The 16,060-nt window shown below is 37.0% G+C and overlaps 1 protein-coding gene across 1 annotated transcript in view; it reads right to left on the bottom strand.

Annotated features, from left to right (window-relative positions):
- The window catches only part of LOC144608367 (uncharacterized), a 334,350-nt gene that overhangs the window by 93,738 nt on the left and 224,552 nt on the right, over nt 1-16,060 (bottom strand). Inside the window, 5 exon segments of the mRNA XM_078426045.1 lie at nt 1,605-1,658; nt 4,437-4,490; nt 8,117-8,161; nt 8,285-8,329; nt 8,898-8,951. Coding sequence (XP_078282171.1) covers nt 1,605-1,658; nt 4,437-4,490; nt 8,117-8,161; nt 8,285-8,329; nt 8,898-8,951 — 252 coding nt within the window.

Genomic DNA, 16,060 nt, shown 5'->3' with positions numbered 1-16,060 from the left:
GTTTTAGTATTTGTCTCAACTACCTTCTTCCATATACCCACTATTTCGATGGAATCTGTGGCAATCAGACTCATTATGATGTTCAGAAGAATTGCTGAAGGGAAGGTTGAGAAAGGTAGAGCTATTTATGAAATTCAGGTTGAAACTGGTCAAAATGCATCAGTACAAAGCAACTCCTCTCCTATGCTTGCCAGCATTAAGGTGCAGATGAGGTCTTTGTTAAGAGCCTTAGAGGAGAACTTTAGGGAAAGATTGATAGTGGGTATTGGAAATAAGTTCTTGAGATGAAAGGACACATTTTCAAGTACTAGTTGGGGGCAGAGGAGGTGCTGGCATGGAATGGGTGTGGGTGATCAAGTGGTGGGGTTAGGAAGATGAAACATTGTGCATTTAAATTCACTGCTGGCTCAACAACTCAGACCTATAAATTAGCACATGATGCACAAGGGCATTCTAGCATTGTAAGTGAAGAGGTGTATCACTAACAGAAATACTTGTTTTCGCTGAGATGTTAAAACTATTTGCTGAGTGGATGAATTAGCTCCCGCAACACACTTTTAAAGTAGACAGATAAGATCTTTTCCTTGTGTTGAAACATATTTTTGAATGGCACCAACACTAGTTATGATCATCTTCACACATCTGCTTATTGGAATTTGCTTTTCACAAAATGACTACTCTGATTCCGATGTAACAACAGAAATTATACTTCAAAATGCTTTGTAATGCTCTGAAGTGTGAAAGGTGTTATATAAATGCAAATCACTTCTTTACATTTTTATCCAGGGGTATTACTTCAGTTATGGTTTCTCCAGGTTGAGAAGTGAACTCGTGCTCTGGAAGGAAGTACTGGAGACCTCTCCCAAAGATTCAGATACTTTATTTGACCAGATCTTTGTGGCACCAGCAGGAGGAGTGCTAGTCTTGGGCCCACAAATATATTCCAATCCCTGGCAGTTGCTCACAGTACGTGCTTGACTGCCAACAGGGTACTCGCTGGCTAGCTAATCGTAGTTGCCAGCTGACTTTTTTCATGCCACAACATGGGCTCACTTAAAAAAGTTAATGTGGGCAAAATCTAAAATTAGTGCATCCTCTCTGCTGTCACATTGAGCAGCCACCAAGAGCACAACCCAATGCCCCACTCTGACTCCTGAACATTTCCTCGATGTACCACAAGTTTTCAGACTCATTTCTGGAACCTGGGTTGACATTCTTTATGGAGTACTAGAATTATTTTTGAACTGTCTGGTTAAGGGTCCAAAAACTACAATAAAATGTATTTGTGCAGCCTTAAACTGGTTCTGATGTACTGCAATACAAAGGACAAAACGGTTTACAATGTGACAATTAAGTGAACAGTCTCAGTTTTAAAAGCAAGATGATAAGGAATATGAACTTGTGACACTGGGCTCACTCCATCTGTTAATCTGGGGCTCACTATATTGCATACAATTCAGGAAATGAACAGGAGGTTTAATGATAAATTTAACTCACATCATATCTGATTTGTATTGATTTTTATGAAGCTGAATGTAAACATTTAAAATATCACAATTACCTTCAACAATACAATATACAGTTTGTAAAAATGATTGGTTTACCTTTGGACCCATCTCTCCCATCATTCCAATTACTCCCTCTGGTCCAGGTGGCCCCTAAAAAATAAGCAAAATAATTTGGATAATGGTCACAATGGAGGATGTAATCAGTTTATGAAGGGGTTATTCTAAAATATTCTGATGATGAATAAACAGGTATTGAGTTCTGCTTAGTGGGCAATTCAGGCATATATCACTGAGGAACCCACAAAGTTTTAGTTAACACTGTTAGTAAAGTTCTTTCTTTTATAATAACACAATTTGATGTGTGTTGAGAAAGAATATGCTGCACTGAATGACATCATCACTGAAATTATTTGTCTGTTTCATTTTGCAATGAAATGTTGAGTAAAAAATCCAGTGTTGTCAAGAATTATGTGTAGTTCTGGTTGAGTATCCTGCGCAGTTCTGGTCACCCCATTATAGGAAGGATATTGAAACTTTTGGAAAGAGGTTTATGGAAACAGAAGAGGTTTACCAGAATGCTGTCTGGATTAGAAGGATTTAACTACAAAGAAAGGTTGGATTGTTTTCTCTGGACCATGGAAGGCTGAGGCGGGACCTGATAGAAATTTATAAAATTATGAGAGGCACAGATAGAGTAGATAGCAAGAACCTTTGTTTCCAGGGTGGAATATCAGACTAGAGGGCGTTTTTTTACACAGAGAATGTGGGTTCCTGGAACATATTACCACGGGTGGTAGTGGAGGCAGATGTGATAGTGGTATTTAAGAGGCTTTTAGATAGACATATGGAGGGATATGCTTCAAGTGTAAGCAGAGATTAGTTTAACACGGCACCATATTCAGTGGAGACATTTTTGGCCAAACGGACTATGCCAGTGCTGTATTGCTCTATGAAAATAATCTTCAAACCTGCCCAGTGAGGGGGTGTTTGGAGTTACTGTGATGGATGTTTGTGTTGGGGTCATGTGTCTTGTGTTCTTTTTTTTTTGTGTGACTGCAATGTAATTTCGTTCGGTACCTCGGTACCGAATGACAAATAAAGCTCTGTATTCTCTGTATAAGAAAATAACTGCAGATGCTGGTACAAATCGATTTATTCACAAAATGCTGGAGTAACTCAGCAGGTCAGGCAGCATCTCTGTATTCTCTGTATTCTGTAAGCTTATTCACAGCTCAGCAAAAGGTAGTCGTCTGGCTAAATATTAACATGCATGGCAAATTGGATAAAAGTGCATGCTGTTGTGCATCAAACAGGCCGTGCTGGCAGTGGGTGAGGTGGGATGAAAGCTGCTCTTTCTCTTGCACTTTCCATTGTTGACATGAATGCACTGAACTTGAGAGACAATAAAACTTGAATCTAAAAATACAGACCACAGGCAAGGAACTAAAGACCATTCAGCCTAACTTTAGTAAGGAACAAATGGAATGCCTACCAGAAAGAACATTCCAAAAATATGAAGTAATGTACTGAATTCCTACTTCATAAAGAGAAATCTATCTTAACATATATTACTAGATTTTTTGATGAGGTAACAGAGAATGTGGACAATGGTAATACAGTAGATATAACTATTTACTTTTCTTATTTTCAAAAATCCTCAGATAAGCTGCCACATAATACAATAATGAAGGTTGGAGTCAGGAGACCAACAAAACAAAAGGACTTCTGCTAGTGCATTTTGGAAATGGGGATTCTGGACTCAAAGCCTCGTCACCACACCGCATTCAACTCAAGGTATAGGGGGCCAGCAAGGTCAGCCATCCTCACCTAACCCAAATTCATTCAGGCATGTGTTGCCCACATGCAGAGACTCCAGGTATTGGACAGGGTCAGGGTCCAGGTGTAATATGGCATAGGATGGCATATGCCAGATGTAATATGGCATAGGCATACTGAACAACTATTTTGTCAAAGAAAATTCCAAATAAAGGTTAGACCTTTTTGCATGTAATATCTAAAATCCTAATAATTTTTTATGGATTCTAGTCAACAAGACTAATAATCTACATTCTTCTGTAAACTATTGTTTTATCAAACTGGAGTTTGTCAAGGCAATATATTGTGAATGCAGAAAAACTGAAATAAAATTAAAAAATGTAGAAAATATCAGCAGGGCAGGCAGAGTCTGTGAAGAGAGAAATAGAGTTAACCTCTCATGTTAATGACTTTTCGTTTGGATCTTCGTGAACTGATCTTATTGTCTTTCTCCACAGAATACACGTACGTACCTGCTGAGTTTCCAGGATTTTATGTTTTCTATTTCCAAAACGTGTTTGGCAATGTAAAAGTTGCTTTTTGCTCACACGCATTACAAAATATTAATTTTAGCCTTTATCTTTCACATTTCAAGTAAGTCAGGGAGACATTTTTTCAGAACTTATTAATGCATTTGTTTAGCAAATAAGCAAATAATACAAACTTTGCCAAAATGAAATGTATTGTGTGAGTTCACTGGAATAATACATAGCGAATCCAACAGGAATCAAGCTATATTGTGGAGTAATTAGTAATCTAATTTAAAGGAACATTTGGAGAAGAGTGATCATAATAGGATTGAATTTCACGTTCAAATTGAGAACAAAAATTATTTTCACAGTTGGGATATTTTTAAGGCAGAGATAGATAGGTTCTTTATTAGTAAGGGTGTCAGGGGTTGTGGGGCAAAGGCAGGAGAATGGGTTGTGAGGAAAAGATAGATCAGCCATGATTGAATGGCAGAATAGACTTGATGGGCTGAATGGCCTAATTTTGCTCCTAGAACTTATGATATAACATATGTACTGAAAACTATTTGTGGGTCTGTTCTCCTCTATTAATTTTTTTGTTCTTGAACCCATGATCCCATCAAACAATGGTAAAGATACTTACTGGTTCTCCTGGAACTCCTTTTATGCCTGGAGGACCAGAAGGTCCTGATATACCCTGCAACATTAAAGTGATCAAGTTCATTTTCAACAGACTGGTAGGCAATACAATGAAATAAGAAGTTTATATACGTAAAGGTGAATGAAGTGTAAATTATTGACATTTGTTTGCAGAAAATGTTCCGATTTCCTTTGCTGTTTGAGGATTGGAAGTCAACAGTTACTCAATCTTTGATAAATGTACATATTATAGATATGGATTAGGTGGGCTGAAGGGCCTGTTTCTGTGTTGTATTTCTGAAGTCTAAAGTAATTATATCAAGGAAGCTATACATACAATGACCTATGCATGGAATTTATTCATGCCTCACTTCAATATCTTCTAATTAGTTTCGAGGTTCATAAAGCCTAAAAATGGACGGATAAGATACCACATGGTGTAAAATAATAATGCCTAAGTTCTCCGTTTCTTGATTCACTTACCCGGGTTACCAAACTGTGCAATAACTTATGTTTCTTCATTCCCTTACCCTGGGTAAAAGACCATGCATTCACCTATCAATTCCCCTCATAATTTTATACATCTCTATGAGATCACCCCTTAGCCTCCTGAGCTCCAGGGAAAAGTCCCAGTTTGCACAATCACTCTCTATAGTTCCGGCCTGTCAGTCCTGGCAACATCCTTGTAAACCTTCCCTGCACTCTTTCCAGCTTAATAACATCCAGAAAGGTGACAAAAACTGAACACAGTACTCCTAATGCGGCTCACCAACATCTTGTACAACTGTAATATAACATTCCTGGATAGGGATTATAATATAGTTGTATAATAGTTTCATTTGGTTTATTTGTTTGTATTGTATTCTGGTGGTGGGTTCTGTTTTGTTTTATTGCATTGTAAATATTGTTTTAAAATAATTTTTTTGATAATTAAAAAAAAAAGTGGTGGGATCCCGTTGGAGGTGATAAAAATGCCAGAGTATTATGTGTTGTATGCGACGGCTGATGGGGTGAAAGGTAAGGAATAGGGGGACTCTTCCTGTTCTCTGTTTCCTGTGGGGTGAGGGAGCATGAGCAGAGCTGCAGGGCACCGAGGAGACACGTGTGAGGGGCTCATCTATGCTGGGAGAGGGGAACCCCTGTTCGCTAAAGAATGAGGACATCTCGGATGTCCTGTCAAGGAAAACCTCATCTTGGGCGCAGATGCGGCATAGATGGAGAAATTGGGAGTAGGAGATCATCTTTGCAGGAAGCGGGGTGGAAAGAAGTGTAGTATAGATAGTTGTGGGAGTCAACTTCTACATTCAATACCCTGATGGATGAAGACCAATGTGCCAAAAACTTTCTTTACCACCCTATCTACCTGTGACACCACATCAGGGAACTGTGCACCTGCACTCGTAGGTCCCTCTGCTCTACAACATTCCCCAGGATCCTATTCACTGTAGCCACTTACCATTCAGCCCACTTGCCCAATTGAACAAAATCCTGTTGTAATTTTTGATAACATCTTCACTGTCATCTACAAAGTTATTAATCATGCCTTGCAAGTTCTCATCAAAATCATTGAAGCAATAGGTTCGGCACCAATACCTGAGGCACACCACTAGTCACAGGTTTCCAGTCCGATAAACAACCTCCACCATTACCTTCCCTCCATGAAGCTAATTCTATTTCCAAGCAGCCAAGCAACCTTTCCCTGGATGCCATGTAATTTAATCTTCCAGACAGCCTACCATGCAGAACTTTATCATAGGCATTGCTGGTCTTCACTTTCCGCTGACCTTGACTCTTTTATCCTGTCTTACACGTTACAACCCTCGCTTTTCCGATTCCAAAAGATCAGTTCACAGCAGATGTCTCAGCTTTATCCCCACCTCATATGAGTTCTGGGATCACCATGACATTTCATTGTGTTTTGCAAGGTGAATTAATCAGGTTCTGAAAGCAAGGTAAATCCTATGCATCTACTTCCTCTTCATATCTGCTGTGTCGAAAAAAATACGTCAAGCATAATATTTAAAATTATAGCCTTCACTAAAATGTCTACCAAACCATTTTCTATTGAATCTTGTTGATCCAGGCAAAATACTCACAAAAAATGGTGATGCATGCATAAGATTCTAATTTACCTAACCACTTCCATTTCTTTTTCATTGTATGATATCAGATCCAAATAAAATATCTTAAAATGAAATCTTGATCCAAACATTGAAGGTTTTTTCAAGATTTAGTTAGCAATATTCCAGGGACAGCTAGTCCATGAGTTAGTGAAACAAAACAAAACAAAATATTTTAGATATTTCAACAACTTTGACAAAGATTATTATTTTAATAAGATTGTGTCACATTTGTTTAGATTGTGTAATTAAATATGTTTGAACCAAATGATTTAATGATTTATAATATAAAGATATGCAATTTTTAAACAGTATGTAGAAAAATGTTTTAAAATAAAATAAAGAAATTCATTTCTTAAAACATATTTTCTAGACAATCTTTTCAGATTAGATACTAGCTTTAATAATTAAGACTCTTCTCAGATATTTATATATTTGTAACAAAATTAAAACATAGAAAGAGGGTCATTTTATAGGCATCCAGAATCGCTCTATAGCTGACATATCTCAGGAAAAGGTGGAGGCCATACATCATGTTTTGAGTTTTAACTTACTTCTAAATGGCCATTTGTTCTAATCAGGATCAAATTTTAAAAATATGGATCACAAATGTACAGACACTAATTGGTAACAAAAAGCTATGTATTAAATCCAGGCCCTGAGTTGAATCACCCCCAAATTCAGGCATGACCTAGATGCACTAACTGCTGTTAGTGCCTGAATAGGCCAGAGATATAACCAGGAAAAGTTAGTCCACTGAATTTCAAGATATGACTTTCAAGATATGAATTTCAAGATATGGCTTTCAAGATATGAACATCACCACAGCTTGGGATAGCTTGTTGATTGGGGGGATGGGGGGGGGGGGGGGGGGGGATCATATTGTCTATTGTCTATTGAATCCTCAAGTTAGCACCCCCAGGGCAATAAGTATATCTGAGTAAGCAAGTCAGTGAAGAGGTGGTGATTCATGTAAATGCAAGGTATACCGCTTGAAGTAGTTCTGGAGCCCCACATGGTCAGAGTGATCAGTGAGGTCCAGGTTGAACTAGTCTGTGCTTTTCACAGGACCTCTACATGAACTGAAATAATCCCAGCTAAGACATAGACAAGGCAACCATCTCATTCACAAGATAAACAGGTTGTTGAAACACAAGAGACTGCTGGAACCTTGCGCAAAACACAAAGTGCTGGAGTAACTCAGCAGTCAGCACTTTGTTTCATTTTTTATAAAACAGCATCTGCAGTTCCTTGTGTCTACCAACAAGGGTCATCCCCATACACCTCCTCGACCAGTGTTTTCCAGGTTCATTCTAATAAATGACAAGTTCAACTTCATAATATTCTAAAATAACAATTCCATATTTTATCAAATGTGTCTCAGTCATGTAATTGTACTGTTAATCGTTCAGCATGCTCCTTCTGAGTTAAAGGTTAAGAACTTCGCGAACATTACAGGATGTTTTCTCAGGACCGTTAAATCTCAAGGTAAATGCTGTTTTTATATTAACTTATCATTTTTATTGGTTTGTAAATTGTGATTTAAAAAACTTTAAATACATACTGGAAATCCGGGTGGTCCTGGCTTTCCTGATTCTCCACTTTTCCCCTGCAAATAAAACATGGATATCAACCAATTTATACGTTAAAGTGTTTGGCAGATAAATAATTACATACTGTGGATAAATTAAAGAGACTCAAAATATTGTGTTGCCTCTTTGGCTTCACATACCCTCTGTCCATCTGGTCCCGTACGCCCAGGGTCCCCTACAGATCCCTGTTATCATTAAGAAACAAAATTAATAAACCTTATTAACCAAGGCAATCATGTTTTAAACACATTCCTAACTTCAACAGCACAGCAAATTATAGAGTAGAAGGCTTGTTTTATCCACTAACACCATGAAGGCAACTGTTATGCTGAATGGTAAATCCCTTCATTAAGTTAACTTTCATGAGAGGTATTACTAATATTTATTTGTGAACACGCTGCTGGCTATAATTTACTTGTGGTATGCTCCTAAATATATCTAAAATCTTTTGCAGAAAGAAAACCCTTGTTTCATGGCTACGGCATAATATCATTGATCACTAATAGCTTGTTCCTTTCACATGATAAGCATCACTGGAGAGGTTAAACTAAAGTAACAGATACTGAAAGGAGTCTTTAAAACATTTTTGAAACCAATGAGTAAACAGCAAAATGAAATTGAAAGATATTCTAAATTTTATTAACTACTTTGAAGATAAAATATTGAATGAATATTTGTAAATTAAATGCTAAATGAAAGATTATTAAATGCAGACTGGGCCGCCCCTGACAATCTAATGTTGTCATTACATACCTTGACACCTGATGACCCTGGCTCCCCTGTAGGACCATCAGAACCTCTTGCACCCTGAAAGACAGAGAAGATGATTTGAACAGCAGGTGTCTCTCTTGCACTTCTCCCAACTTTAGCCCCTGCACAGAATCAATTTTGTGCTTAGATTCTTACTCTGTTTCTTCCCATATTTCTTTCCCATTCCCGATTTGTACAACATCCAGGATGATTTACTGGTTTGTTTTTGCTGTTTAGTTCTCTTTTTCTTCCAAATTTAGTTTATTGTTTGACAGAATTTTATCAGTAATCCGAATAGCATTTCATTCTGTGACCTTATTAAACAGTTAAATCCTTTTGAAGGGATCAGTGGAAATTTGCACCAAAATCTAAGCACACTGCCTAACAAGAAATACACTGTCTAACAATAATATGAATGAAGACTGTTGTAGGTTCATTTTTGTACAACCGTCACACTAATGGACAGTATTTTACAATTTTCATTTAATACGTCAGTAGACAAAAAGAAAATATATATTTTATATTCAGAGCACAAGGAATTTAAATCACTGCAAATACTTTCTGTAAGCTGCAAATTATCTTCAGTTCCTGTGTCTCTGGGTTTTGCAGCATGTGTTTTGTATTTTTTTTATTTAGATGATGACTTACATCATTTTATGAAACCATATCTCCTGGACATTCTACATATTCTACAAATAATATATTCTACTTTTTAAAGGTTTTCAGTTTTTTTAGAGAAACAATTCAGAATAAAGATATAAAATGACTTTTAAAAGACATTTGGACACATATATGGATAGCAAAGGTTCAGAGGGACATGGACCAAATCCAGACAAATGGGATTCGCCCAATATGCCAATTTGTTTGGCAGGGACAAGGTGCATCAAGGGCCTGTTTCCTGCCGTACACCTCTATGACTCTAAAATCTTAAACTTATGATTTGACAAAATGGTTAACAAATAATACAAATTCCTGTCTTTTCCTACATTTAATGCTCCAGAAACTCCAACTTAGAAACATATAGCAATCCATTTTTTTTCCACAAATTACAAAAATACAATCAATATCACACTAACATTAAATATATACTGAAAGGATTTTCAGTACAAAAGTACATAGGTGCAATGAAGTGAATATTAGAAATTTCCCAAGCTAAAATGGGGCAGCACAGTGGCGCAGCGGTAGAGTTGCTGCCTTACAGCATTAGAGATCCAGGTTCGATCCTGACTACAAGTACTGTCTGTATGGAGTTTATATGTTCTCGCTGTGACCAAATGAATGCATAATACAGTGTTTGAACTGTTATACTAATACTATTATGAAGATTTCTCATGAAGATGCTGAGCATTTGATTAATTCATTGAAAGATGCAACATGAAAGCAGTCCCTTCAGTCCTCTATGCCGACCATCAATCACCCATTCACACGAGTTCTATGTTATCCCATTGTCGCATCCACTCCCTGCAGACCAGGGGTAATTTACAGAGTCGAATTAATCTACTAAACCGCTCGTCTTTGGGATATGGGAGGAAACCGGAGCACCCAGAGGACACACACGTGGTCACAGGAAGAACATGAGAAGTCAACACAGACAGCACTTGAAATCAGGATCAAACCCGGACTCTGGCACTGTTGGGCTCCGGCACTGTGAAGCAACAGCTCCATCAGCTGAGCCACTGTGATGGTTTAAAACCGTCATGGTTGAAAATTAGCACCATCACAATCTTTACCCATCTTAACTCATTAAAATTGGAAAACTGCAACAGCATTATTTGCAATGCATTAAGAAACAAAGATGTTAAAAATGCACTGTAACTTTAAATAGGTAAACTACATAATACGTATCTAGAGTCTAACTTAATCTCTAAAGTATGAAAGAATTAGATAAAACCTTATTGGTATACTGTAAATCACTAACTGTATAAAACAGATGTCAATATGATTATGTACAAACGAATCAAACTTGCTGTAATCTAAGGTTGTGCATGTGATTTTTTAAAACGTCATTTTGAATAGATTAAAAAGGAAAGTTGGAGTACTTGCACTCATTTCCGAATCTTGGGAAATTAAAATTTTAAATGTAGAAATTTACCAGAATGAATCTGAACAGAATTGTCACATATCCCAGCATATACTTCTTGAAAATATACACCACAGGTCTACTGCATCACCAGAAAGAAACAAATGTAGAAGCGTGAATACACAGTGAATGGAGCTGAAAATTTAAGGGATACTTTTGGGCTTACAAATTGGGTCATAAATAACTTTACCAGGTTTGTAAATAGAAGAATTTATACAGATGTCATCTTTTGACCTTTGAAAGACAAACTACCTGTTCTTGAGAAATCTCTTCTTTTACCATGCCTTGAACTTGTAACAAACATCTTTAACATAATTTAAGGCTTTTATTGTCGATTTTTAGTGTGCGTGAATGTCAGCTCTTTTTTTGGTAGCGCAAAGAGGTAAGAAACAAAGTACAATTTCACACATTTGATCCTCAATTATATCACAATGAATAGTGATAGCAGAAATACACCTTGACATCAAAAGCAAACAATGTGAAGGCTTAAATTGTTTGGGTTTGTATTATTATATTTAAGCACAATTGTTCTTTATCTGGGAATTCTGGAATCATACAGCCAAGCTCAAAGGAAAGGAAGTTGCCAGATTTATGGAGGAAAACATGTAGGGAGAAGAAACTAACTGTATTTTTTTGGCAGGCGTGATTGGAAAAGACTGCCAGAATTACGGAGACAAATGGAGGGGTGATGGGGGGGGGGGGGGTTGGAATGGGACCTGTCAGGCTGATGGAACAAGGCCCCCGTTTAGCTCTTCTTTTTTTAAACATATAAGCAGTGACAGCATGTCGGAACTAAAGTAATGAAAGGAAAACAGCAGTGATATTGCTGAATTATGAGAAAATAAATTTGTGAAGTACCAAATTTGAGAATTCATTTGTGCACTGATTTATTTTAACTACTGGAATTCCCACCTCAAGCAATGCAAATAAATTTATGTTATATCATTTGTACATGTCATGATTTTTGATGTGATGAGAAATTGGAAGTTAAGTCATTTTACATTTTTTTCAATATTGGACTATTTATAAAGACAATTGGGGCATCTCATTTACTGTCCTCTAGATGGTAATCTTATATGGGCCTGATGATTTCCTGATAGATCTGACTGACACAGCATTGATAGTATTTGTAAAGTCAGTCAACAGGAAAGGAAAATAAATGGATAAGTGACAAAGACTAGAGGTGAAAACGAGACAAAATTATGTCAGATAAGGAGAGAATAAGAAGGAAATGCAAAGCCAAAAGGAGGGATATAGGTGGAAGAAAATGGGAAGACAGGTTTTGGATTGTTGAAGAAATGGGTGCACACCGGGGTTGTGGGGGCATAAGAATTTAAAAGAGAAAGCGGGGGGTGGGGGGTAGTGTTCTTACTAAGGTTGAAACTGCTTTGTGTTCTAACTTCATTTATCCGTTGTGGCTCCATATTGTTTAAAACCCGTGGTTGTGAAAATATGAGACTTAAAACTATTCATTGAGCCTGCTCTTGCAATCTTTTGCCAGAATTATTTCCAAATCTCTTCCACTTTTTTTGATTAAAGAAGTGGTTACTAATTATTCTCCTAAAGGCCTGGCTCTAACTTTAAGGTTATGACCTCTTGTCCTAGGTTTTTCCAAAAATGTTTGTATCATCTCTTAACCTCAGCATGATGTACTGCAGTTTGAGCCATGCCACAACTTAGAGCCACAATAAACAATCTCAACAAAGGGAACTTATCACAAAAAAAGCATAAAACGGCAAGACGGCAGTTTTCTCCACTTCCTCTCCAGATGGTCATTGCAGCTCCTTGCAAAAACCACACTAATTTTCATAAAAGATGAAAATTATATCTTTGGCTGAATACAAGGTTTGTGAACAAGACCATTGTGCCTTTACTGAACAACAACAGTATATTTTCATTTTCCACATTTGCCATCTGTGTGTTTCTCTTCTCTGAGATGGATTAAGTAATATGAATTAGTTTTTCATTTCAAGCTGTTGTGATGGATTGCTTGTGCTTGTTTACTTAAAATCTGAAACTGATATTCAAAGTATAAATTTTTATCCATTTGCCAATAGATAAGAAACTAAATTATATCTATTTAGATTTAGCCTATCTGATCATATTTGATATCATATCAAATTTTAAGCAAATTAATAAGAATAAACTCAAAATCAAGTAATTACCATCACTTCTGCATTCACCTGGGATTCTCATAGGTTGCTCGAGCCCACTGATAATTTGATAGTGTCACAAACATATCGGAAGAGATGGAACATAGATCAAGAACGGGCTCTTCGGCCCTCGTATGTGCTGAACGTGATGCATTACTGAACTGATCTCATCTGATCGTGATCCATATCCCTCTATGCCCTGCATTTCCATGTGCCTGTCCAAAAGCCTTTTAAACACCACTATCATATCTGTCTCTACCACCACCCCTGGCAATGCGTTTCAGGCCCATTGGGGTTCTGGGGCTCTATTACTGTATTTTCCAGAAAAACCCTCTTTATAATTGAATTTAAAATATCCTAGTAACATTTAAGACATGATTTATTGACTAAAATGTGGAATATAAGACAATAGACAATAGGTGCAGGAGTAAACCATTCGGCCCTTCGAGCCAGCACCACCATTCAATGTGATCAAGGCTGATCATTCTCAATCAGTACCCCGTTCCTGCCTTCTCCCCATACTCCCTGACTCCGCTATCCTTAAGAGCGCTATCTAGTTATCTCTTTAATGCATTCAGAGACTTGGCCTCCACTGCCTTCTGAGGAAGTGAATTCCACAGATAAGAGCAGCGTGATCATACTAAACATGCTATATTGAACTTTATTTAGACCGTAATACAGAGAAAAATATGATTGAACAGGTAGTTGAACAGAGAAGATAAAGAGGATATTGCTTGAATTAGAGAAATGTAGTTATAAGGAGAGATCGGGTTGGGGTTATTTTAGAATTATGGGGGAGGTTTAAGTGAGGTGTATGAAATTATGAGGTCATGGTAAGATTATTCGGGATGATGCAATTTTCTTTGTAGAAACTTCAGTAATTAAGAGACATGAATTGAATGTAATTATACGAAGAATTAGATGGCTACGTGGAGCTTTGGAACTCACATGCGGAAACTAATCCCGTATCTAACTTGCATTAAAATAATCACATTTTGGTTATACTCTGCAGCTGTTTGTAAGTTTGTGCTTATAATAAAGTCATTATCAAGATTGTGGCACCAAAAAGACAATTATGTTTTGTGATCTCATTTTTTCTCAATGTCTGTGAAACACCTTGATTTCTTCAGAAATATGCAATATACAAACAAAAATACGATACTAACATAACATCTTAATCACAATTACATCTTTAGTAGAATGTCTGTCTTTTGTTGGCTGGTGACATTGCTTACTTTGGAAGGCAGTAAAGAGAAGAATAATACAATGAATTCAATATTAATTTGTAAAGAAGTAAATTATTGTAAAATATGTTCCCATATTGCCAACAACAAAACAAGATTAGTAGGTACAGTTGCAAACAATGCAACAATCCATTCCCTGGGCTGGCACTTACTGGTATCAACTTTGCCCTTTCTTCCTCACACTGACACACAACATAACCACTAGAGACTCAAGTGTGTGATATACATCTCCATAATTTGATTGGACAGAAGCAGCAGGACTTGGCCAATTAGCTAAAAATAAATTCTACAGGTTTACTCAATGTGACATGCTTCATTAAAGATTAGATTCGTGAAGGGAGTAGCACATTCCTGAATTAATTCCAGTAACTATCACATCATCATCCCCACCCCCGCCTAGGCTGCATCACTCAGAATGGAAACAGGGAAAAAAATGAATCTTCAAGTAGCTGGAAGCGCAGATTCATCCTGTGAATGATTGCGCTGTAAGATTATTCAAATAGTAATATTTTTAGAATTTGTTGAACTTTTAAAATTGCTTCATCACAGAATCTGCTCCAAAACAAATATCAAGTATATTTTGGATTTGTTTTTGAAACCCATGTAACTTATTTCTTCCCTATGAAATGAGAGAAGTTTACTTTACATGAAACAGATTTCAATATTAAAAAATCCTCACATCACGGTATAAATTAATCCACTCAATCCAAAGAAAATCACAGGCCTTTCAGCTGTTTGAAAATGAATTTATTGTTGCATGTCTAACTTGTCACATTCTCTAACATCCCCTTGTGTGGCTTTCCTAATGGAAGAGGCAGTCAGCATATGTTTACATACTTGGCTAATAAATTAATTACAATTACATATGGGTTAATTGATGCATAACCTCACCTACCCTCCTGGTTTGACTCTGCTAAAAATCAGAATTGACAAGGAGATCCTGACCAGATCAATTCAGACCAACATTCCACCCCCTCCTCTCCTGCCAAGTGATAGCTTTTTCTTTTATCTAATTTTCAGCTTTTCCAGTCATTTCTCCAGTCCCAGGTTTCATCGTAAAGAGACACAAAGTACTGGTGTAGCTCAACAGGGCAGGCAGCATCTCTGGAGAACATGGATAGATGGCATTTCGAGGGAGACTGGTTCCGACCCAAAACTCCACCTATCCAGGTTTTCCAGAGATGCTGCCTAACCTGCTGACTAACTCCAGTACATTATGTCCTTTTGTTTAAACGAGCATTTGCAGCTCTGTTTTTCTCCAGATTTCATCACATTCCTTTGCATTGAAAATTTCAGATTAAACAGCTTAACTGCACCGGTGGTCAGGCTAAATATTCATTCAGCAATATGAGCGTAGATGAGCAAACTGCTAGGAATCTGAAGTGCTGGAAATATTCAACAAGACAGGTAATATTTATGGAGAAAAATGGGCAGAATTTGTGTAACTTTATTTTTTGCAGTTTTGTCAGCTTCCTCTGTCCAGTTGAGTTTACTAATGAAACATACTTTCATTTATTGCTTTTCCTCTTCATTCTATAAAAGGTTTTTCTTGTTAATTTGTGACATAGTGGAAAACACTCTATACACCTTGTAGTTCAGTTGTTGCCGTTGTAAGATACACACAAAAGAAACTACAACTTAAATTTATACAATCTAAGTGTCCTAGGTTAAGTCAGAGAATTCCGTGAT

Source organism: Rhinoraja longicauda, chromosome 31 (assembly GCF_053455715.1).
Source record: "Rhinoraja longicauda isolate Sanriku21f chromosome 31, sRhiLon1.1, whole genome shotgun sequence".
Taxonomy (NCBI): Eukaryota; Metazoa; Chordata; class Chondrichthyes; order Rajiformes; family Arhynchobatidae; genus Rhinoraja; species Rhinoraja longicauda.
This window is presented reverse-complemented; position numbering and strand designations above follow the sequence as displayed.